The 26,077-nt window shown below is 39.5% G+C and overlaps 1 protein-coding gene across 1 annotated transcript in view; it reads right to left on the bottom strand.

Moving 5' to 3' along the window:
• LOC139726607 (uncharacterized) overlaps positions 1-26,077 on the bottom strand; it is a gene marked incomplete at its 3' end in the record, with an annotated part of 59,041 nt that overhangs the window by 11,075 nt on the left and 21,889 nt on the right. The window contains exon 3 of the mRNA XM_071637597.1: positions 9,528-9,696. Within this exon, the coding sequence (XP_071493698.1) occupies positions 9,528-9,696 (169 nt within the window). The remainder of the gene's footprint in view (positions 1-9,527; positions 9,697-26,077) is intronic.

Raw genomic sequence — 26,077 nt, 5'->3', positions numbered from 1 at the left:
AGTTCTTATCAAGCTTCTTTGTCAAGGGGAATAAAAATAATTGATTGCATGTCACAATTGAATGGATTGTCTGCTCTTCTAGACTACCAAGAATCCACACAGGATGACTGAGACGCTTTGGCATAAATCACTGAACTCACTTTGTATAGGCCTATCTGTTTTGTTTCTCTTTGTGCAATAGATGATGGACAAATAAATAATTATGGAATTTAAAAAATCCAATACAGAAAGAATGAGAGAGAGAATATCCAAAAATAAATTTTAGCCATCACTGTCAGCATGTATGTGAGTTAATATAAAATACACTGTTACACATGAAAACTTTGCATTAAGCCACTTGTGATCAGCACAAAATTATTTTCAAAACAACGGATAAAAAAAAAAATGCACATGGCAGTCTTCTTTGTTGTGTATTGTACAACTTCACTCTCACACATACATACCCTCCTCATATTCTCCTTGAGCAAGGTGAATTATCTCAGAAATCAACTGAAGGACGGGAAAGATCTTTTTTCAGAGCATGAGTTTATTTTGGGCAAGAATGAAATGGTTACTTAGTATCAGTCTAGTCAATAATAAAACTTCAAGCTATCCTCATTTAGTGTGCCTGAAGGATTCCTCAATGTTGATCATTAAAATGAGTGATTTCATGAATATCCACTGATCATGCTATGTACCAAACAAGAACAACCTTGATTTAAGAACATTTAACACTACCATATCTGCCCAGGGAATGCAATTCGTACAATGAGAGTGCCTCATTTTGCAACATTTCCAGCAATAATAAATGATGTTCATCTGACAAGGCCAGCAATTTCTGGCTATTTTGTCTGGCCAAACAACAGCTGATGTCTACAGCTAATGTGTCTATCAAACAATGACGAGCAATCACAAGGCCCATTCACACTTACGGTGAAATACCACCATATTTTGCATGACATTTCATGATATGAATTTAACTACACCATGAAATACCTCACAAAACACATGCATCATGGTATTTACAGTGTAGCGTGGTAATTCAAACTTCCCTTGAAATATATAATGCCGGCTTTTGAATGCATGAATTATGTCACAGATTACCATGTTGGGTGTATTTCTCAATGGACCAAAGCCACTTCCTGTCTTTTCCCCATAAGAGATACCGTATCATGCAACATGCACAGTGCTTGTACTGCAGATAGGTGCACTTTCGGGCCAGAAATACCACAGTATTTCATGTGTACAAATTGTGCATGAGAACAGTACCAACTGAGATACTGTGGTATCTATTACTGATGGAATTTTGCCAATTAGACGTTGACAACAAATTACTATGGCATTGAATACCATGCAGTGACTCTGAATGTGAATGCCTCTGCTGTCACTCATCCTCTTCTAAAAATATGAACAACCTTGAGCAAAGAATAGTTCTAGGACTACGAACTTGACTTAGTGTCACAGTTTGCTTTGCTATATTTGACACAGTACATCGAAGGGATTACTTCTCTGCCAATGAACAATCAAAACATAGTGATTTATGATCACACACACACACACACGGAACTACCACAAATGAAATGATTCTGACATAGCCACATCATTCCGTCTTTATACATTTTAAACTGCACAAGAGAACAAAGGAACAAGCTCAGAGCAAGTCATGATAACCCAAATATTATGCATGATTTATGCACAGTAGAGTATATTATTATAGAAGGTGCGCAATATTGTCCTTTATTATTATTTCTAATGGCATGCAGCAGCATATTTCCACTCTGACGTTACAGCTGCAACAATGCAACATGTGTATAAAATATTGATGGCAGGCAAAATTATTACACTTATTTACAGCAAAAGATACCTGCAAGCATAATATTTCCCCCTTATTGTATACTGTAATCGCCAAATATTTCATGAGGTTTTTATCTTCACGAATTTCATGAGTCAGGTGCTATTCGCAAATGAAAAACAAAAATTCGAAAACATTAACTCTCATACCATCACGAATGTGATGTGCATGCCTACATTTCTCCGTTCAGTTCCAGTACTCCACCATTGCGAATTTAAAGGACAAGTTCACCTTCATAAACATAAGGATTGAGAAAATGCAACAATGTTAGTAGAACACATCAGTGAAAGTTTGAGGAAAATTGGACAATCGATGCAAAAGTTATGAATTTTTTAAATTTTTGTCTTGGAACCGCTGGATGAGGAGACTACTACAGCTTGTGAGTCATATGCGTACAACAGTATAAAGAAAATGTAAAAGAAAATTCAACATATTTTCACTTTTTTCGCATAATAAAAGAGCACTTGACTTGCCTCTTTCTAAAGGCAGGGGGAATAATATTACCCATAACATTTGTCGGTAACGAGTCAGGGGAATGTATACTTTTTTCAACAGATGGAATTTTGTGAAATTCTCTTTATATTTTCCTTATATTGTTGTACGCATGTGACATCTAAGTTATTCATACACTGCAGTAGTCTTCTCATCCAGCGGGTACTGCACAAAAACTTCAAAAATTCATAACTTTTGAACGGATTGTCTGATTTTCCTCAAACTTTCAATGATGTGTTCTACTAATATTGCTACATTCTCTTAATCCTTATGTTTATGAAGGTGAACTTGTCCTTTAAGCACTCAAAAAATTGTCGGGAAGTCCCAATTCGCGAAAAATTAGACTTGCTAAATATATGGCGTATGCAGTAGTCACTCTAATTTTATGTTCACCTTCAGCATGGTGACATCACACACATTGGTAGAATGATGAAAACAAAATTACACACATTCCGACATTGCTAACACCAGAAATACATTTGCGTGGGCTAAAGCCATCGTTTTATTTCACAAGGAAACCCTAAAAGTCAGGCACAAGGCCCCTCGTGACCACACATGGACACAGCGACATCGGCTCTCATTGTGCCCCTAAGACAGAAGGAAGCCATGCTGCTACAAAGTAGGTGTTTACATCCCTCATTCCCCAGTTTCAATACCATTATCACAGCTTCCTTTCACCACTGGAGGACCCTTGTCTTATTTAAAGGGGCATTCCAGATGACTTATATAATTTCACATCATGTAGTACATAAATCAATAGTGCCACATAAAGATTTGTGGAATTTATTGTGGTCCTTGAAAAGATAAACCAATACTCTGAGAAACCTCAAACATGTTACACTGAAAAAGAATGACATGCATGGAAGAGACTCACACATTCCAGCTAAATGTGCATGTAGCAATGTCATTGCGTTACACCACTGGCTTTAATGACAAGTACGTGTAGAATTTATGCATGCTTTCTTCTTTTGTTCTGCCTCCTTGAGCATCCCATCGGACATTTTCATGTGAAGCTGATACTTGTTCACTGTGATTTGTCATGAATTTTGAAAACATGCATTCCTCATCCGCATCACGATCACTATAGGTCCTAAATTCTGAAACTCTATACCTAGTTTAACCAACAGACCAGTTCTGTATAATGTTTTAGATTTTATGCATGCTTTGTTCACAAAAGTTGCCCTTTAGCAACTACAAAGCTTGCCAGAGGCTTGCCCTACTTAGCATCAACTAAAGTGAATTCCCACCAATGGAACTTAACGGGAGCAGGTGAATGAAATGTGTAAACAAGGCTGTAGGAAAAGAAACATCCATTAATTGTAAGAAATGACAGAAATGGTCTATCTACGGATGTTCAAATGCAAAAAGACTGAAAATCATATGCAGGGCTCCTTTAACGATACCACGCTGCGAATCACTCTTTGGCCATCGCGAGCCATCAGCCCTACCAAGGAGGCCCTTTCAGCCTCATTAGTGACGTCATCAAAGCCGAGCACAAACACGCATTTTAGACACAAAATGCTGGGCGAAGGCCGCATGGCAATTATGCACAGCGGCGAGTGTGTGGGCAGCACCGAAAGGCTGAATGACCCATCATAAATGACATCGTCATTATGGATGCATCCAAGGGGGAGTATTGAGTGAAAGGAATGGGATAAGCTGTGAGAAATTCATCTCTGCATAATATGCATGAAGTGACTGTTTATCTAAACAGAAAGAATCATAAGACATTATGTAAAGAAAAGCGAGAAATCTTCTTTGGTACGGTACAACATTATTGTAAATGTAATGACCTTTTGAAAAGAAATGTCCTGGAATATGTATACTTCAAATATCAAATTCTCAACATGCCTAGATTGCTTGCCGAGGTACTAATGGGTGACTAAGCCTCGCTTGTTCACTAGTTACTACCATGGAAATGGAATACTAAACATGATTCCCAAGTTAGCAAGTTTGTGTAAAAATTGGATTATTTGTTTGTGTCAAATGAATCCACCATGCCTTCCTCAGTCATGTGTGTTGACAATAATTCACATTGTAAAACTGTAATCATAATTGTAATCAAACATTACAATTACTTTTCTCGACCTCTGTGAAAATGGTCTGAGTTTTGTACCTCTCATTTCGATCTGCTATGGTGTGTGCGCATGCTCATGAACAATTAATATCCAGAACAGCATTAATCTGATTGACATGCCATAGAGCTTGTATTAGACACACGATGTCATTGGCAGTTGCAGTCAACAAAGAGGCTTTTATACCCCAGTTCTGAGCTATGTTCCGGAACTCTAGACAAACATTTCAGACACATGTCACTACAACAAAGCTTTCCTGTAAACTATCTTAATAAAGCTCTCTTTCACTCTCGAGCCATATTTTCAAGGAGATACATTGTACAAAGTACTTTTTGCATCTCTGTCCTGAACCCTGAAACCAAGGCAGTCTGTAAACGTAAATTATGAGAGATTGAGGAAGAAGACCATTGACACAATATTCCTTCCCAACGTCTTTACAAAAACTGAACCTTTCATTTCTACTTTCACAAATCGTGTATTTTAACCAATTACACCATTGCTCTAACAAAGCCAAGACATTTCCATCCCCTTACCTCTTGAACCCACAGAGAGCATGTGAAGGGTAACTTTGTGTTGTACATTATTCTTTTGGAACTACAATTTCGTATGCTCAAGAGTAAAGGTTTGGCAAGGAAATGAGAAAAAAAGGGCACAATTCAGTCTTGATGATTGAAGATGCAGCACATGGAAATCACAGAGCAACAGAGAAGACTTGCTTGCTTTAAAGAGGCATCAAAGTATTTGATGCACAATAATTTTAAAAGTCAAACCTGATAAACTGTTGGATACAATCGCATACCATGCAACTAGCGAATCATTTGTGCTCCGGACACTCAAAATATTAAACATAGAGCTCTTCTCTTCTACTCTCTTGGCAGCTGTTCTGTCTCGAAGGACAACTTGAAAATGTAAGAGAAACGTGCAAAATGTCTGCGCGACTCAAAAATTGAATTTTTTCTGTTCTCTATAATGGAAAATAAGGTTTATAAACATCACGCTCATAGGTTTTTTTTTTAAAAAGCTTCCAGAGGTTTTGCCACCAATACAAAAATTAATTCTTCTAAAGCACTTTAGAATGGTTGATGCTTGGAGGAAAATAGGACCAAAATCTAAACAAATGACATGAAAGTTGCTTCTATTTTGTCAGTACCTCTTGAAACTCACTTGTCACTTGCATCTAACTATCTAAGGCACTATAAACCCAAATGCAATTAGAATGATTCAATTTTTTTTTTTAAAGAATACAATATACAACAGAGAGGGTTGAATTAGGATTACAATTTGGAGCTTTGAAAGATGGGGGAAGTTTTGATTTCATCGACATCAGCCACAACCCTGAGGATAATCTCTCCACGCACTTCCTATTCTTTCTTAATTCACAGCAAAAATGCCTCCTGCAATGAATGATTCATTACGTGTAGCCGTGCCCCCCACGTCTCGTTCCACTTGCGCCTCCTATCCTACCCACTCTCTTCCTTCCCCATTCCCCTTGCCATTTCCTGTCTTCGTTTCTCTCTTCATTTCTCTGTCCCTCCCTCCCCCTCCATCTCCTGCAGTCCCCCCCCCCCCCCTTTCTCTCCCCTACGGCTTCTGTTGGCTCGATGCGATCTAAGAATAGAAATTGTCCAAGTGCTACCTGTTTACTTCACTCCGGTGTTCTCTGCCTTATTACCATCTACGTCATCATTCTTGCTACACAAGACTCCATCTGGACTCTGTAAACACAGCTCGCATCCCATAGGCGCAGCGCTTTTCAGATATCCTAATTTTCCCCCCGCGCTTCTCCTCCGCCACCGTTTTGTTTTCGTTGTTTGTTTTTTTCCTACCTTCCCCCCCCCAGACTTTCCATAAGCTTTGAGTATCATACGTTGATACAAATGTCATACCTGCTATTAATAGCAGGGCAAGGAATTGTGAAATATTCAAGGGCTCTATGTACTTCAGCTTTGCCCGTCTGGCTTTCTTTCCCGTCTTCGTTTAAACCATCTGATAGCTATCTCCTCCTATGGAGCAGTGTCAGCCAAATTTAGCAGCTTGACATTAACATACCTTGCCGCGTTCCTACGCTCTCGGCAGCAAATTTGTGCCCTTGAACTAGCAGCTCTGCATGATGTGAAACACAAACGTATAATCTCCCATGCTAACTGTGTTTTCATTACTTATTTTTTTTTTTTTCTGACAAGGCAATACAGGGCATTCCATGAGTACTGATGTTTACATTTTCATTTTTTTAAAAATCTTTTTTAAAAATAAAACCGTTTTGTCCAAGTGGGCAATTAGATTGAATCTCTGATCAGTTTAGCAGGCCAGTATCCTACTGTAAAAGTGGTTTCTTTCACGTACAGATACTTTCAATGTTTCCATCGGTGCCGACTTTTTCACGTGTGTTTAAATTCGCGGTCGGCAAAATCTGTGAATTCACAGTCGGCAAAAACTGCTTTATTTTGCACATGAAAACTTAAACTATAATCCAGTTATTCTTTTATTTATTAAATAGAAATCACAATGAAAAGCAGGCTTACCTGAAATCCCGTCTCTCGAGTACTTAATAACATGCTTGTATTGCGCGGTATCGCTGTGTGTGTTGACCATCAATACACTCAATGCACGGAATCTTCATGTGTGCATGTGCGCAATAGCGTTGTAACAAGCGGTAAGTTCAAAACATTTCCTTGCGTGGTTAATTTCGCGCGACTCTTCAAAACATTTTTGCGTGATGTTAAATTCGCGGTTCAACCTCAAAGCGTGAAAATAAAACCACCATGAAAGAAAATACTTTTACAGTATTATCTCCCATGCTAACTGTGCTTTCACTATTTACAATTTTTCTGACCAGGCAATACATGGCATTTCATGACCAGGCAATACAGGGCATTTCATGAGTACCAGTACTGAGGTTTACATTTTCTTCTTTTTTTATTTTAAACAAAACTGTTTTGTCCAAGTGGGCAATCAGATCGAGTCTCTGATCAGTTTAGCACGTGAGTATTCTTTTAGTTCACTAACCCACTGGAGAGTTTGACTGCTAGCAGCACAGGGTCACATACGGAACAAAAGAGATAGATTGCTGCCTACATCCAATATGCCAATAAACATACATCAGTAATTCAAAACAAATGGCCATAGATATAGTATACAATTTAAAACACAAATTACTGTAAACACCAATGACTAAAAAAAGAATATATGGCAAAACATCCACACATGCATCTTGGATGGGCTATTTTCAGCAATTGCGGCTGACAACTATCTATCATAATGTCTCATGAAAGCAATTCTTTCCGGCATGCATTTGGGATGACAAATGATTCTAAGCACTGATAGGTTACGGCCAGAGCAAAATGGCCAGTTTACTGAAATCTGCCGCAGAAGCTGGCTGAAAATAAAATATGAAGAGAATATAGCCCTCTACACATGGTTCTAGTCTTTGGGGCAAATTATTATAGTACGTCACAAGGGGGGGGGGGGGATAAAGGGGTAATGGCAATATGGGATGGGGACATGGTTTGTTGGAATATAGATGGCAGACATAACAAGGGGTTGGTGGGGATACACATGATCTAGTGTGAGAATAAGGTACAAGGAGGGTGGGATTTGAGAAAGGGTAGTGAGGATAAAGTCAGTGGTACACTCTTGGTAGAGATTAATATGATGGTATGGAACTAAGGTATAAAGGATAGTGGGACTATCAAAGGTAAGGGTGGGAGGAATCGAGTTCAGGTGGGGTTGACAAAAGGCCTGTCTTCATCAGCCCTAAGTTTCAAAATAGCGCGCTATTTTGTGTTTACGAAACTAGCCCGATGTCAAAATAGCATGTTATTTGTGTGGTGAAGACGCAAATAGCGTAGGAAAATTTCCCCCAAAATCTTAGGCTAGTTTGTGAACTAGTGCGCTAATTCGGGAAATAGCTAGCTAATTCGTTTGCGTCTCCATCAGCCCGAAAATTTCTGGATCCCACCATACATTCCGGGGAAGCACTGGCTGGTGCAAGCAACAGATTATGAACTGTACCCTTCATTTTGCTTTCCGGCGAAGGCCCCGTCTACTTATCACAGATACGATGTCCCGTAAACTGTCAATGTTGATACGATTTGCAAACTAATGTACCAACAGAATGGTAGAAAATACACCTGAAAGCTCATTACATGTATTGTGTACATGATAAAGATCAGCGCGACGAACGTTAGTCGGTCGAGCTTGTTACTACTCTGATACATACTGTACCGAAACACGTGTCTGTACCAGTCTGTTGTGCATCGTACATACGGAGATTTGCACAGGGAAATCCACTTTCGGACTTTAGGCTAATTTCCCCAAGCGGGCTGTATCGAGCTGATGAAGATGCACATTCGCAATATCGGGCTATTTTCCCAGACCGCAAAATATCCCGCTAGTTTGAACTTCGGGCTGATGAAGACACACCTAATGGTGAGGAACAGAAAGTGGGTAAGGGATAATGGAAAAAGCGTGGTGCAGACATTGAAGGGGATAGGCATGGCTATGAGGGCAAGGAAGGAAGAGGGTGGCAGGTATTGTAAGATGGGCATAGTGGGAGGGGGACAAGGGAGTAATGTAAAACCAAACATATTCATGGCATGAAACGCTTACGAATTGGAGCCGACGGTCTGTTTTTTGCGGCTTTCATGAATTGCCGACCGTGATGTTGTACAGAATTGCACTTGCAGTCAATATCAATGCTTTGTGCATACACTTTTGCAGGCATTCTACTTTTGTGAATCTCGGCTCTTTGCAAAATTCGTTAGAGTTTCATTCACGCAAAACTTTCTAGTTTTACAGTACTGTAAAAGTGGATATTTTCGCGCGACTAATTTTTCGTGCTAGGCTGGGTCAGAAGGGTTTCGCATGTTTTTAATTCCGCGGAATCAAGACATCACGCACAGGAACGTATGGCAAGCAAAAATATTCCCGTGCTTTTATTTTCGCGCTAGTTTCTGGTTGCGCGAAATGCCCGAAAATTTCAACACCGCAAAAATTTCCACTTTTACAGTATGTGGTAGACAGAAGGGATTACTACACCCAGTGGTTACAAGATAAGGGAGACCTTGCTGGGGAGTCAGGGACCGGAAATGACCGACAGTGCTGGGGGTCAGTCTGGCATTGGTACGTACCCTGTGATTTCATTGCTACCTGCGGTGAGGAGGCAACCGATATCCCACTATCATGGTCAGCCCAGTCCTGCGATCCTTCCCCAGCGTCTGAATTCACCGAGCCGGTTGGCGTCCTGGGACTCTGGAATGCCTTGGCATTAGGGTTCAAGGTGGTCTTCTTCGTAACACCCTGCAACAGAGGTAGTCGAAAAGATATAAGCAAAGAATCCATGAAAATTATCTGCCTCCATCGAAAACAAACAAACAAAAACTAAAGCTCATGGCCATACACACTGGTATAGAAGTATGAAAATAAGTGTTTTGTGTTAAAGAAGTCAAATTATTACAATAAGGAATCCATGTCATCCATGACTGGTAATTGTAGAATGAGAATTCAAGTAAACATCAATGCACAATATATTTTATGTTTCTCTACGGTAAAGCATTTTCTTCATCATATGTGCTACATACTATATCATAACAGATACAAGGCATACATATAAATCGAAATCTATAAATGTATATGCCAAAGACTGGTATATCCATCTTTTTTAACACTTGGGTTTGTTTGGTTTTTGCTTTTGTTTTCTGAACTAAAGAAAGAGTAAAACCAATAGTTTGACGTCACTCATTACAGTATAACTACAGCTGTACTATATTATGTGTACAGTCAAACCTGTCTATAGCGGTCACCCAAGGGAAACGAAAAAAGTGGCCGTTATAGACAGGTGGCCGCTATAGACAGGTTATCCAGCTATGTGTGAATTGCCTATACATGTACATGTACATGTATCATAGTTGTATACATCTATAAGTACTTAGTGTACATTTACATGCGTACGTATGCACACGTGTGTTTCATGCATTGAACAATGCCCGTGTTTATGAAATTGTTGCACAGTAGCATGTTGTACAGTCGTGAGGAAAGCTTAACACTAGCGCATTATTATGACTGAATAAGTGATGAATGCAGCGGTGGCAATCACTTAACGTTGCCCATGAATGACTGCCACGGCCAAAAATGAGAAAAACACGCTGAATTACCAGCTCTGTGGCCGCTATAGACGGGTTAAAGTCTACCGCGGGAAACAAAATTTGTGGCCGCTGGCCGCGTTAGACAGGTGGCCGCTATACACAAGGTCTTTAACATGGCTTTTCTCCCGGGGGGATTTTTCAGTGGCCGCTATGGACAGGTGGCCGCTATAGACAGGTGGCCACTAAGGCAGGTTTGACTGTATTTCAAACTCATATTATTTCATTTTCTGGTAATGATATCATAATGTTTCTCCCCTTACACTTCCAAAAAGAAAAAAATATATATGAATGCAAAGTGGAGCAAAATGTGCCATGCATAGTTTCCCAAGTAGGTCATAACCACAAGATGGGATACCAGCCATCATCCCAGACGAGTGCTATAAAACTATGCTTAAAGCAATCCAAGTCGCATGATGGCACAGCCAAAAGTCTGAATTGCACCACAAAGCCACAGACCTGCATACTTAGAGCAGATCTGCATAATCACCACCAACAAAAATGACAACAAAATACCATCTTCTCCCAAATGAACATCTGTTCAATCTCGATGAACTGGGACTGTGCATTAAGCAGCCATGAATAAGAATTCTTTTTTTTTTATTGCAGCCTCACAACTAAAGAAAAAAGAAAGAAAAAAAAAAGGAAACCCAAATAAACTATACAATTTTGCCTTTAAATCCTTTATATGAAAATGGAATATTTCACCACTGAAATCACCATACTTTGAATGGAAACTGTCATCAAAGAGTGTTGAAATGGGGATACCCATACCCACATGTTATGTACAATGTACATGCTCAGAATAATATGCAAAAGATTGAACTTGTGCAACTCCATTACCCTCCCAGGATCTACATTGGATATCCTGAAGCTTGAAGGCAGAAAAAGTTAATGCACTGTGTCTTTTTATACCAAAGCTACGCCTACTCACTGACTGATTAATTTCTGTCATGACAAGCTCAGTTTCACCCGAGTTGCTTGGATGTATTTTTAGACGTTTGGCAAATCCATGGCTAGACATAATCATGTACTGCACATGTTAAATCACTTAAAACTTGGGCAGGTGCATCAAACACATGTACAGAAATAAACAATTTAGAATGTTCTAGTTGGGATTATGTTATGTTTAGAAGAAAAAAAGAGAGAGATAGAGAGAGAGAGAGAGAGAGAAGCTCAATGTTCATGCTGATGATACATCTTTCAATAACTACAGCAACCTGTTTATAATGCACGATATCAATGAAATTTTGCACTTGGGGTTGTAAGAGGTTTCATAGAATAAGCCCAAACAGGTCAATTAAAGTCCTGCTATGAACAAGATAATAGACCGTAATATGCAATGTATAAAATTCATGGTTGTTTCTTTTCTCACAGGCTAATGACAAAATGTGTGTTCGGGATCAAACATTTTATCCGCGAGATGCATTGCCACAGGCAATTCTAATTGCCATTAGAATGACAATCATAATAATGAGACATGTATATGTACGTATTAAGTGAAGTACATCAATTTTGTTCGCCTGGGCACTCCCTCCAATTACTGTAAGCTTTTCAGGCAGGAATTCACCTATGTGTACAACTATGTAGTATTCTTCAGCTATTGTTCCCAGGTTAGGCAAGATTCCAGGAAGCCTTTTGGTTGTCACGTCAATCTTTTGTCAACAAGGCTTGCATAGAATTTGAATACATTACAAAAATTGTCTACTGAAGAAAAATTAGAATAGTTCACAGAATTCTATAATTCTACAAATTCACACATAAATAATGAATAAATAAAGATGTCAGTCAAAATCAGGTAATCAATGCCATTATTTCAATGCCCTACTTGTATACAAGTCTCCAATTTGCTTGAACTTTCACTCTTTGCTGTTTCTCTGTTATATACTCTTCCTATAATCAAGAGTCAATTTGAACTTTAGTTACAGTTAGAGTGTCCCTTTAATGCAAGTCTCCTTGAGGCTTTATGAGATACATTCAATTTACCTGCCAGGTATGATGCAGCATCTGGTTCAGCAATATCAAGGGTAACATTTTGTGACATTGGCAAGTGTCTTTTGGGTGGGTGTGTGTGAGTGTGTGTGTGTGTGTGTGCGCTTGGCCCTCATGTTAATGCATGGTATCATGCAGGTACCACTCCAGTTTGCTACCTTTGGACACAGTATGCAAATCAGGGATGTCCTTGGTTGGTGAAGAGGCCATATGAGTCACACATCTTGTAGAATGGCATTCAACATGGCATGATAAGTATACACCAAGTGTTGAGCAAGAATGAGGTCCACATTTTTACATTTACATGTGAGTGGGCAAATTCACATGTACTAAAGCATTACAAGAAAATAATTCGGTCCATGCTACAATGTACATTACCGATCATAAAAAAATTACCAGTTAGAAATTAAACTCAATAATTAGCTTAGGTATTTGTACAATGTGGTTTAGCCCTATCTGATGCACTCAAAAGTTACAACTCCTTCACACTTAAACCCCTTTCACGCCAGTCACTCGAGGCATCACCCGCAAAATTCACAGGGGAATTTAAATTGTGGAACACCCGGGAAGAATTTCTTTCAAACCATCGAATGAGCTCCCGGTTGAAGTTCTCTCGTCTGCTACTCTGCAGTGGAAGTGCACGGTACATTTGTCACATACCCGAATATTAATTTCTCAAGGGCAAAATGCTGTATAAATATGGCAGGCATGCTGGCCTGTTGCATTTCACCTCGGAGTTCACCTGCAATGTTTACCACGGACAGGTCTAGGATAAATTTCTGAAAAGTCACCTCGACATTTTACTCAGGATTTCACCCACAAGACTCTGCATAAATTACAAAATCTTTCTGGCTTTACCCAGAGCTCTGCACCTGAGTGAAGGGGTGTAAGATTAATCAAAGATTAAAACTAAAAGGATTTTTTTTTTTAATTCAATAGTTTACGCTCTATCCATGAGGAAGTCATCACTTCTGAGAATATGCATAAAACAAAATAATCCCCATGGTATTACAGTGGCATCAGATTGATACTGTATACGCTGAATATTTCGCGAGGTATTTATTTTCGCAAATTTCGCTAGTCAGGTGCTATTCGCGAAATTAAAGACGTGCGAAAATATTGACTCTGATCCTGATATGATTGTAACGTGCACATATCATTTCTCTGTTCAGTTCAGTACTCCACGATCGCCAATTTAACTACTCGCGAAGTTGTTGGGAAGTCCCGATTTGTGAAAATTTAGACTCGCTAAACATATGGCGTATACAGTATTCCTTTATAAAGACAAACTCCATGTATAGCCTAGAGATGGTCTCTTCTATGTACATTATTTGATATAATTCGAATTGTCTAGCGGAAATAATATAAATATAAACATTTTGTCACTAGCGGTCAGGTCTGTACGCTGAACGGATGCCACATGAAAATGAATATTATGCACCTGTACGCAACACACGGAAGTCAAGTGGGGTCACACCCGTGTTGTCTTGTGTGTAGAACATGGTATTGCAGAGTTGTGTGCAGCAGGCACGGGCAGAGCGTACAAATGTATTGCAATCAAATCTATTTCCCCCCTTTTTATCATGACTAAAAATTCACTGTCAAGTCACAAAAGAATTGCATTTTCAGAGCTTTTAATAGAACTTGATATTTCTTTTTCCAGCTTGTAACAACTGCAAAGAAAATCGATGAAACTAAGGTAGTTCGGAGATTGAGTTGGTGCTCAATATTCTTCTTATACGATCAAATAGAGCTCTTGCTATGTAACAGCTCAGCATTGTCGACACATTGCTGCAGAAATTAAATAGCGCCATGGCCATCTGAGTTTTTACAGTTACTTACATGCAATAGAGAAAATTGCCATTTGGGTTTAAATTGCCTGTTTTCGTTAGTTTTATTGGGGGAAGAATTTGTTACTCATTCTTTATACACACTGAAATAGTTGTCGCACAAGTGGTAAAAATTTTCCATCCTATGGTAACTGGAATATTTGGTCGTCTATAGCAGATACAAGAAATGTATAAGCAGGTGTTTGTACAAATTGTATACCAACATCATGTACAGTGTATGTGTGTACAGGTTGTATACAAAAAAGCAGATATTACACAGAACAAAAACAAAACCATAGATGCACTATGATAGACAAAATGTGTATTACCTAATAAGACCTTGCCAGCAATGCTAGGAATAGTCACTTTTTAAACATCCCTATTTGGCAGCCATTAATTCACACACAATGCAGGGCAAAAAATTCCCTCTGCCGTCCTTGTTAGAGAAATAGTTTCCTGACACACAGTAATGTGGGATCTGGATAGAAAGAACTGTTGAACTGCCCTGCTAATGAACAGACCTAGGACATGGATGTTGGCTACAATGTACCTTTGTAAGTTTATCTAGCACCTTTTAACATGTGTCAAGCACTACAGTATGTACACGTGTATCGTGTGTAACATACACTATAAAGTTGTATGTGGGAGGGGGCAGCAAGGGTTTGGGTTGTTCAAATGTACCAGGTATGTTTTTCTTTGCCCGGTACAGACAATGCTGTATACTGTATCACGCCTGTATCAACCCTCCTCTGCAATCATACTATTGTGCATGTATCTCAAGTCATTTATGCTGAGTCATTATAACCAAGTGACTGTTCTTCGGTGAGTAGTTTGACCCGCTAAGAAAACTCTATGACATACACTGTACAAGGTGTATCATATGCATAAAGGTTATATCCTCCTACTAGTGTTAAATGCCTTGTAGGAAAAGCACCTACAGTGTAGGGTTGATTTGTCTATACTCTAACCTCCCTTCCAAGTGCAGAAGGGTTAATCTTCCTGAGAATACTGCCATGCCAAAATGACTCCTATGAAAGTTCAACTTTGATCTCTATCCACATTTCAGGCAATGCAAGTATACTGTACAGTACGCGCAATAGAAAACGCCCGACGAAAGTGCGTCCAAATTTCGTCCCAACGCTTTTTTCGTTGTTGATTTCGTCGGGGACGTTTTCAACGCTTTTTGCGTCCAGACTTCATGGACGGATTTTGGACGAATTCAACGAATTCAACGAAATCCCCGAACGCTTTTCCGAAGCTGTGGACGCATTCAACGCTTTCAGCGCTTTCAACGCTTTCAACCCTTTACACGCGATCACACACACACAGGAAAGTTAGCTCTAATCGCGAATTGCTAGCTCTTCTTTCGTCGAAGTTCTCTAGGTTTCCCGTCCATTTCTCTCATTTTCTCTCTTTTGCTTTCGTATCATTGTATCCCTTTCTTTTCAGAGTACAATCATACTTTAGAGAGTATTTTTTCTCATTTTTATTAAGTGATTACCGTGTTTGCCACAATTTGGGGTGAGTTTTTGTTCGAGTGTTTGTTGAGTTTTTCGATTGAACGATGTGTCGATTATCTTCGTGTGTGCGAGAATATCGTACCCACTCGTTTGTTTCCGTGTAAGTATTTTTACCGTAAAGTGTCTTCATCGTTCGTCTTCACGCATCGGGTTTTCACCCTAGTTTTCCTCATCGTAGTTTTCCACATCCATTTTTTTTTCCGGTGCAAGATACTCTGTGTATTTTCTGCTACGGTAAAATGCCATCGTCGATATTTTTTGTGTATTCATCGTAGTTTTCCACCTCCATTTCATTTTTGTGTGCAAGATGTGTAGCTAGGTCTGCGATGTCTGAATCGTTTACAGATGTGTTTTGTGAGAGTATTAACCACGATGATTTTGAGGATTTTGAGGGTTTCGCGGTGGATGAGATCGACTGGAATGATAGTGATAATGATAATGAATCTACACTATCTAGTGGTGTTGATATAAGAGCTCTTATGATGATGCAATTTATTTCGTGTGACCGACCATCATGACGTTGGCGATGACGAGTACGAAACGAGTAGCCTATACATGTACAATGTATAGGCCTGTAATGATCTAAGACGAGAGTGACACTGACGACATGGCCTGGCCCTGGGGGCTGTTTTAGTGTTGCCTGCTGAGTAGGTGTTCCATTCTATCCTTTCAGTTATCTTTCTATCACTTTCTTCTTTTGACCCTGGATGAAAAAAAAAAACCCTATCTTGCCATGTAAAGACAGAACACATACCATCATGAAATATCATGACATTACTAAAGTAATGAAAGAAATAAGTAAGCGATGAAAATTCTTGTTTGTAAAATCATAAATCAAAGGTGATTTCATATGAACCAGCTCTTTGAAACGTATTTAATTTGCCTATTGATACTTGCTTTGCAAGTATACATTTTCTCTCCCATGGACTTTGTGTCCCCCCTTTTTTTATGTGCTTTAATGATTATTCTAATTTGTTTTGTCAATATCATCATTATTGCTGTATTAATATTACCATACTTTGATATGGTTAATTGCATTTGTTGATTGACTCTAACTTTCATTTTGTTGCCTCCTCTTGGTACTTGTACAGATCCTTTCTAGGGCTTGCTGTTTGCTCACCCCCCCCCCCCCCTTTGCTGTTGCTATTTCACTCTTTACCTTTCTTTGTCTCTCTGTTGTTCCTTATCTTGTTTGATGTTGCCTCCATATTCATCCTTTTCCTTCAATGGTTGCCCCCTGGCCCTCACGACCATTACTAACCTTCCCCTGCCTTTTGTCTGTCCATCCTCCTGCTCTAATCCCCCTCCCTTTACCTGTTGGGCTCCTTGCCCATGACATCCTACCCTCTCCTTTTGTTTTCTTTGTTCCTTGTCCCTTGCCTGTTCCTGACTGTTCTTGTTGTGTGAAGTCGCTTTACATGTGTGTGGTTGCTTTTTCTGCCTATTTGCCATTTTGCTTCTGACGAAGATTCTGCTATGATCGAAAACTTAGGTCCCTTTTGACTCTATCCTAAAAACATTCATGTACACTCCCAAAACTTGCTGGGCTAGTAATGAAAACTTCCATTATCTAGCAGGGGAGAGGGAATGCTTTCATTTTCTCAAGAGAGCTTTTGTGTGAGAGAATGCAAAACTTGATTGAGTGTTGCCAAGTTGTTTTCAAACTTCTTCATTTTATTTGATCTTAAGCATAATCACTTTCGTAAGTACATGTACAGTATTACGATTTCTTCTCCCCTGACTGTAATCGGAAAGTTTGCCATAAGGACGATCGCTAATGTGTTTGGATGTGCCGATATGCGAAACACGTGGTTCAAAAGAATGCACCATGTGCTACTTACAGTTGTACTGCCTTAAAGGTTACTGCAAGTTGAATGGATCGAATGCGCCATAGGCTTAGTTACGGTAAACAGTTTACGTTCGATGCGAATAATTATTACGTCTTTCAGGATCGAGGAATAATACACACAAAACATGCAAACAAACAAATCCACGAACGAGTGTTGATAACCAAAATTCATATGAAAAGTAATAGGCAGTTTTGATGAGCGTGAAATTTTATTGTCATGATTTTGCCGTTTAATCGGGTGGTGGCTGCATCACATAGGACATCTCAGTGAATTTGTCTAGGCATATGAGACTTTTCATATAAATCTGTGATTGCATTTTTGAGTGATTAATCAATTCCTTTTTACAGTTCGGGAACCAGAACATCAGAACATCTTTGCAATGATTCCTTTAACTCAACTCACCCGCGAGTTCTTCGATCGATATACTACACCAAATGCGCGCATTCTTTCGTCTGGCACCTGGGGTCTGGCACGCACCTGGTTTTGTGGAAATTTCCACAAAGGGAGAGGGTGGGGTTTTTCCAATCCCAAGAGACCGCATTCATACACAAGAAGACAATCTCGTCGCTTCTATCATTTTCCGTCACTCGTGTTTTCCCCTTATTCTTTGCTAATAATGAACATTTCGATTGAACTTAACGATGGTTGTTCACACGTGGTTCCTTTTGTTGTGAGGTGTAGGTATTTTCTTTTTTTATCATTCTTGGGAGGGGAAAGAAGAGTAAAAGAGGGAAAACTTATTTAAATAAACGAAGGGCACGTACGCTCAGCATCCACAGCAAGCCGTCTTTTACATCAGCATCGTTGATTATCATCACTTGCACTATCATCAGGCATCACTCGGATAATTTTGTCCTTTTTTTTTATAAACATTTAGAAACACGATCACCATCACTCGAGATAAACACGTAGCAGTGGCAGATCCAGAGGGGGCGCATGAGGCGCACGCCCCCTTTATTTATCGTGGAAAAAAAAAATAGAAGTGAAACCCGGAAGTGGCACCAGAAATATTAGTTGCGCCCCTCCCCCCTCCTGGGGCCCGTTGCATAAAACTTACCGTTGAATTTCAATGGTTACTACCGTCAAAATTAGGCGTCACAGCCAATCAGCATCAAGGATTATAAAATTTACCGCTAATTTGAAGACTTACCGCTAGAAAGGAACGGTAAGTCCAGCGGTAAGGGTTTTATGCAACAGGGCCCTGTACAGAATTCCTGGATCCGCCCATGCCTGTACGAAAATAAATGTCAACAGACAAAGTATCAACAACCTCCCTGACAACCACATAAACATTACCACAGAGCACACCGAAGCGGCTGGCATCAAACACCCTTCGAAATACTGCAGCAAAGCGCGAAATCGCCGTTACGAAAATGCATGTATATATACACAGTGCGAGGCAATTGAAAGATTACCTTTAAATATTTCAGAATATGAAAGGAACAAATAAAGTGATATGAAACGAAAGAAATCGTACACCAAACGAAAGGTATGACGACCTCCAATAGGCCCTTAGCCGCAGCATATCAATAAACATGACGTATAAGCACACGGAATATGCGTGTTTCGGATTCCTCCCTTCTATATTTCTTTCCTGAACTATTCCCAATGCCCGAATAAAATAATGACTAGTTTGTTACACTGATTTCTTCTTCTGAGGTAAGGAAGTTCGTTCGTCCGAAAACAAAAGGATTGACACTCCGAAGGTTTGCTAATCGGGCAATGCCCCCCCCCCCCCCCCCAAAAAAAAAAAACCAAAAAAAAACCAAAAAAAAAACAGCCCACAAAATGCTCGTTAATCAAAACATTGGTTAATAATGTTAAAGACGATAATAATAATAATAAAAATAATGATAATAATAATAATAATAATAATAATGATAATAATGATAATAATAATATAACAATAGACAGAAATAAAACAATATATGGCCCCCTATAGCAATTACCCGCAGCATGATTACATTTTCGAATCAACAAACATGGATAGGCACAAGGAATATGCGTGTTTCGGATTCGAAATAACGCCGTAACCATCGGAATAGCGCACCCGTTTTCTTTTTTTCGGAATAATGAACACCACGGAAATGAATAAATGATTTCAAACTAAGAATCCATCGTAATTCTTGCCTTAAAGATTTTCCTCCCTTCTATATTTTATTCCTGAACTATTCCCAATGCCCGAATAAAATAATGACTAGTTTGTTACTCTGAAACATGGTGTTGTGAGTTAAGGAAGTTCGTTTATCCGAAAACGAAAGGATTGACACTCCGAAGGTTTGCTATACCCATCGAACAATGGGGGAAACAAAATAATAGTAATACATTTTATTTTCACACTAGGTACGAACATCTACAAGGTGTAAGGAATTTGCGTGTTACGGAACATTTTATCACTTTCGCATCAGCGAACTTTACGTGCATTGGGTACTACAAAAATGCCTCCCCCCCCCCCCCCCCCCAAAAAAAATGTATATATAATTACACCAACGCTTGAGCATAACAACAAACAAGCAATCAAACAAACAAATAAACAACTTAAGATTTAATCTCATAGCTGCTTTGAATATTTCACGTTCCGTCTGCATGACTGTATATATACTTCTTTTCAGAATTATCTCTCGCTTCCCGCTTCACAACTAGGAAATAAACGATGTCAAACTACAGGTATATAAGAATTAAACTTATTGTCTTACTCTGAATATAAAATTCATTATTTCAAAAGTTTGTTTATCCTTGAATACAACAGGCTCGATACTACAGTACTCCGAAGGTTTGCTAATCCGACAATAACGCACCTATCCAATCACAAACATTCGTGCATTTTCGAATTATGAATCATAATTTGACTATCACATTTACGAACATCTATTTTTCGTGTATATATCGATAGGGAAGTCGCGTGTATCTGAATGTTTCATTTTCGTCCTAATGAACCTTATGGGTGCATGGGTACAACGAACATGAACCTCAAACCCCCCCCAAAAAAAAAAAATAAAATAAAAAAAGAAAGAAAGAAAGAGCCAAGTCAAACTAAGAATCAGTCTGAATTAGTCGCTTTGAAAATTCCACGTACCGTCTGAATTATCTCTCTGTCCAATAAAGAAATAAACGATATCAAACTAAGAATTAAACTTATTGTCTTGTTTTGAATATTACTTTTTTTTTTGCTTTTCTGGGGCCCGTTGCATAAAACTTACCATTGAATTTCAATAGTAACTACCGTCAGCATCAATGATTATAAAATTTACCGCTGATTTAAGACTTACCGCATAGAAAGGAGCGGTAAGTCCAGCGGTAAGGGTTTTATGCAACAGGGCCCTGATTCAATAAAAAAACGGGCAATGTAACGCGCAATTGCTGAAGAAAGAAAATATATTTAATGACCAAATAACGGCGAACAAATCCTTCTAATTTCTTTTTTCCTCTTTTTGGGGGTTAATTTTCTTTCTATACTCAAATGGATTTTACGTACACGCAATTTTAGTGAAACCATTTTCTTTTTGGTCGGCATTCTACGATAAGGTTCCTGTGGGTTCCTGTGGGTTCACCCTCGCCAAAATTGCGTGATTTCTCTTAAATACTATGAACCCGAATGATCTCTGATTGGTAATTTAGTCTATTTCATGATCAACAGTTGTTTATTTTCTGCTTGTAAAAAAACAAAAAACAACACGTGAACAATTAGTAGGCCTTATACTGGGTCTTGTCATGTATCGTACATCTCTATTTCGTTCAGCCGAGCGAGCCATGCCATGGCAATTGCGACGCACATACGGCGCACTCGCCTTTCCCACACGTGCACATTCCCTGGTTACATGCAGCCCGCATACCAACATGTGATGTATCAGGTGACTTACAAATGCAGTGAATAATCTGCTAACGGTGCCGTACTTACAGCTAGGGTAAGGGAAACTAAAACTTTTACAAATTGCTTCAATGAAAACGGCATCGATGTATGTATACATGTTACCATTCTTAATAGTATTATGTGAATCTGGTGAATTCCACGCCTGTCTACTGTTCTCATTCCCGACCGCTGTGCTACTACTAGTACTTGTTGAGTCTAATCTTGCAGTGATTCTTGCCGGCTAGCGGCTGTGGATGTGGCCACTACACACACACGTGTGTACTGTATTCCATGTGCGCCTTGGATCACGGACGCTTTTAACGAAATTTGGACGAAACTGCCGAGCTCCGAACACGCATTTTCCGAACGAGCAACGCATTTGCCGAACGAAATTGAGCGGGCGGTCGTGCGTGAAATGCGTCCACAAAGCGTCAGAATCGTTGCTACTGGATCGATAACGAAATTTCGTCCAAATTTCGTCCAAATTTCGTTGCTACTCGATCGATAACGAACTTTCGTTGGAAAACGAAATTGACGGAGGCGTTTCTTATTGCGCGTACTGTAAGTCAATCAGTTACACATGAACATATCAAAAGAAAAATGAATTACTTAGTTATTGTAAAACCAAGGTTGTTTTCAACCAAATGAGGATACCACAAAGCCAATTTTGAAAATTCATCTTTGGGGGGAAAATACCTTTGATATAAAATATACCACAAAGCCAATTTTGAAAATTCATCTTTGGGGGGAAAATACCTTTGATATAAAATGTACCATGCAGTATAGCACACACACACACACACACACACACCACACACACTGTACACAACAGATTTTACAATGCACAAATACCAGAATAGAGCAGTATCAAAATTATAAGTTGAAGTCTTGGAAGACTATGTACATACCGTAAAGCTCCGTGTATAAGACGCACTATTTTTTCGTCGGAAAACATTGAAAATCGGGGGTGCGTCGTATACACGGATACAGTCGAATCACGGAAAAAAATCTGTCATGTACACCCAATTTTATAAGGCCAACTTGGGGCCATGTATGCCCATCGACGTTTGAAAGGTAAGCAATCACTAAAACTTACGGATAAATGGGCGATCTTTCAATCTGGACACACACAAAAGCTGCAAATACGAGATAAACTTACGATCGGCCTTGTGCAGTAACGATGTATCAATCTGGCCATAGACAACAGCTGTAACAGCACTGCTGTATGCTACCGATGTCAGTCTACCAAGCTACCAACAGCCAACCTAGTAGCTGGAATACGCGATGTACAGGTATCATTACTAAATTCCCGATACCGTAAAACTTATCAATGTACTAGTATCAATATGGGCATAGACAAAAGCTGTAAAATACTGAGTAGGATCGACACTATGTCACCGTAAATATGAACGATGTGTGAAGCATGCGTTTGCTCTTCGATGTCAGCTAGGATAGAATAGCTACACTGTAGCTAGCAAGCCTTTGCTTGGCAAAGGCAGCAGCTCTTGCTGCAGAGAGGCTTTTGCAATGGACTTGCGTGCACACAGCGATCGGATCGTAGCGCGCTTGCCCGTTGCGCACTGTGTGTGCAAGTCCATTGCTCTCTGTGTGCGTGTGCTGAAATTATAGCGAGCTGCCTTTTGCAAAAGGCTAGCACTGTGCATACAAGCATGGTACAAGAGACACACATGTTACTGGCAATCCTTCCGGGCGAAACAACAGTGAGTGTAATTACCGTACACACCGTACGTCTCGCCGTATGATCCCTCTGCTACACTTGTTGATGTTTTTCTTATTTTTCGTAATGAACCTTCCAGTCTGACATGCGTCAATATGCGAGACACGTACCCTCTGCTATGTATGACAGCAAAGATCGTACTGTACACTCATGAGTACGATATACATGACACATGTACCACGATTGAAAGGCAGAACAATAGCAAGTGAGTACCGAGACAAGTCTCGCATTTTGCGTCTTCCATATGTTTTGCCAATGTCCGATGAATACCGTTAAAAGAAAGTATAAAAGGAAACGAAAAATAAAGCAAATACATGCTGCATTCTAGGGAAATTTTGAGCTGAAATAATATGTATGACACACACAATATTTGCGTGGAATTTTTTTTTTTTTAATTTTAGGTCCGAAAGTAGGGGTGCGTCTTATACACGGGTGCGTCTTATACACGGAACTTTACGGTATTCACAGTTTAGTATGGATACTCTTCATGTCAGAAACTTACTACTTCAAACAAACATTTGATACTGGTAAACTCTTGCCTTGTCCTCTGCAGATCTCCTTTGTCCAAAAGACTACAACACTTTGTATACTGTATACGCTATAATTTTCGCGTACATAAATTTTCGCGAATTGCCGCTGTCACACATTTTCGCGAGTGGTTAAATTCGCGATTGGGGGACCAGAGAAAATATGAAGTGGCAAAGAAAGTGTGAATTTTCAACTTACTAGCAAATAAGAATGATACTAGCTATGCACTGCATGAAAAAAACTTACCAAACTCTGCGAAATAGTAAGTTAGAATTCAACATTTTTGAAGTGGTTAAGTCCATCGCGCTAGATTTCTGACGAGTGGTACGAGGGGTACAAGTAAATTCAACGGCAACCAGCTGGAGCATACGATCGAAGCCCCGGCCCCTAAAATTGACATGTAGCGGCATGCAAACGCAAGAGCTAGTGCTAATACGGTACACGTAATCCAAGGGTGACACGCCGCGCGTTTGTAACGTTGTGGCGCAATGGATTGGCTCTCTACAGTATTCGTATTAAAGTAGACGTGGACGTATGGTCTGTTCGGTAAGCCTTGACATGGTATACTAGTACTGAAATGTTCGTATCATCAAGGAAAGGGATTCATTTTGGAAGGTAATATTTTCGCGCGTTGTTAATTTCGCGAATAGCTCCCGACTCGCGAAATTCGCGAAAATAAAACCCCCGCGAAATATATAGCGTATACAGTACTATGTCAGAACTCTGTGATATCATTCACACATGTGCAAAAAGCAGCCTTGCACACACCCCCTATTCACCACCGCTCCTAAAATGCAGTAATACTGTGTACACTGCGATCAAGCCTCCATGTGAGCCTACCAGTATGAATGGATACAATCAATCAAGCTGAACTCTGTACTTACTGAAAGGTACGCTGGATTATCACAAGGCTCTTTACTTATCAGTCTACAAACTTTTTACAGACAGGGCATTAATTTCCACCAATACCCTCACATTGCACAATTTCTTTCAGTTCTCCTCTGTCTGAAACATTCGCGACTACTTTACAACTTGGTACTGATACTATGACTTGCCACAATAGACACAGTCCTTGTTTAGCCGTGTCCAAAACGTGAAAGGCTCGATATGGATGGGTGTTTTTGGCATAAATCTGCACAAGGGGCTGGGAAGAAGACTACATAAGGTATGCCAGTGAACTTTGAGCTCATGTTGTTTGTGAGTTCTTCAGTTATACTATAGAATACTTTCAAGTACAGTTATATGTTCACTCCCCCCCCCCCCCCCCCCCCCCCTCCTCCACTGTACACTGACTTTGATGACCTGTGATGTCTGCAGTCTGTCAGTGTAGATTGCATGGTGAGAGTCAGGCCTATAATTTTACAACCAATGATTGAAACGACCCGGACACCATCACATGAGCTTCAGAGAATGTGATGGAATGTGTGTGCTACAAAGTTGTAGCCATCATTACCACTATTCTATCTACATGATTGTACTGACAAGCCCATTCATCACTGGGACAGTGAAAATATGGTCATTTACGTGAAAACATGTTTTAATAGCTCTCCCTCTCTCTCTCAGACTCGGAAATTCTCAGGAAAGCTAAATGATAGGCTTAATTTGTCCATTTATATTCAAACTATGAGCAAAAAAAAAAAAAAAAGTGTATGGCACACATTTCCCAAATATATACATGTATTTCATAAAGTGGGACTTGTATTAGACAATTTTTTTTTTTAAAGAGTGGCTGAATTTGAAATTTAAAGAACCAAATTGGTGGTATGAAAAATTATTGCCCCTTTTTTAAAAGAAAAGTTCATAACTTCTCACAGGCACTTTAATACACATTTTGTATGCATACAGCACACTTGTATACCCGTCATGAATGATTATCTGTGCCCAAGTACTTCCACAAATAGGCCTATATATCTCATTTGCAGAACTTCTCTAGCTTCACTCATTTCTTCTTTCTGTACTCTTATGTCTGGTATGCAACATTTTGGTGCAAGATCATACAACGTACACACCTATTTGTACACACTAACCATAACATGTATACACATAACTCACTCCAAAATGCCGAGCCCCATCTCTAGCACCCCATCCCCCCCCCCCCAAAAAAAAAAAAAAAAAAAAAATGCTGTAACAAAACAAACAGAATTTGTTATCCAATATGACGACACTGTTCGTCAAATTCTAGAAGAACTTGAAACATTACAACTAGAGGCCGGACCGGCTACAATAATGTAA

Source organism: Diadema antillarum, unplaced genomic scaffold (genome assembly GCF_040938485.1).
Source record: "Diadema antillarum isolate AM-2024a unplaced genomic scaffold, OU_Dant_1.0 seq00000093_RagTag, whole genome shotgun sequence".
Classification (NCBI taxonomy): domain Eukaryota; kingdom Metazoa; phylum Echinodermata; class Echinoidea; order Diadematoida; family Diadematidae; genus Diadema; species Diadema antillarum.
Note: the sequence above shows the minus strand (reverse complement) of the source record. Positions and strands in the feature narration are given on the sequence as shown.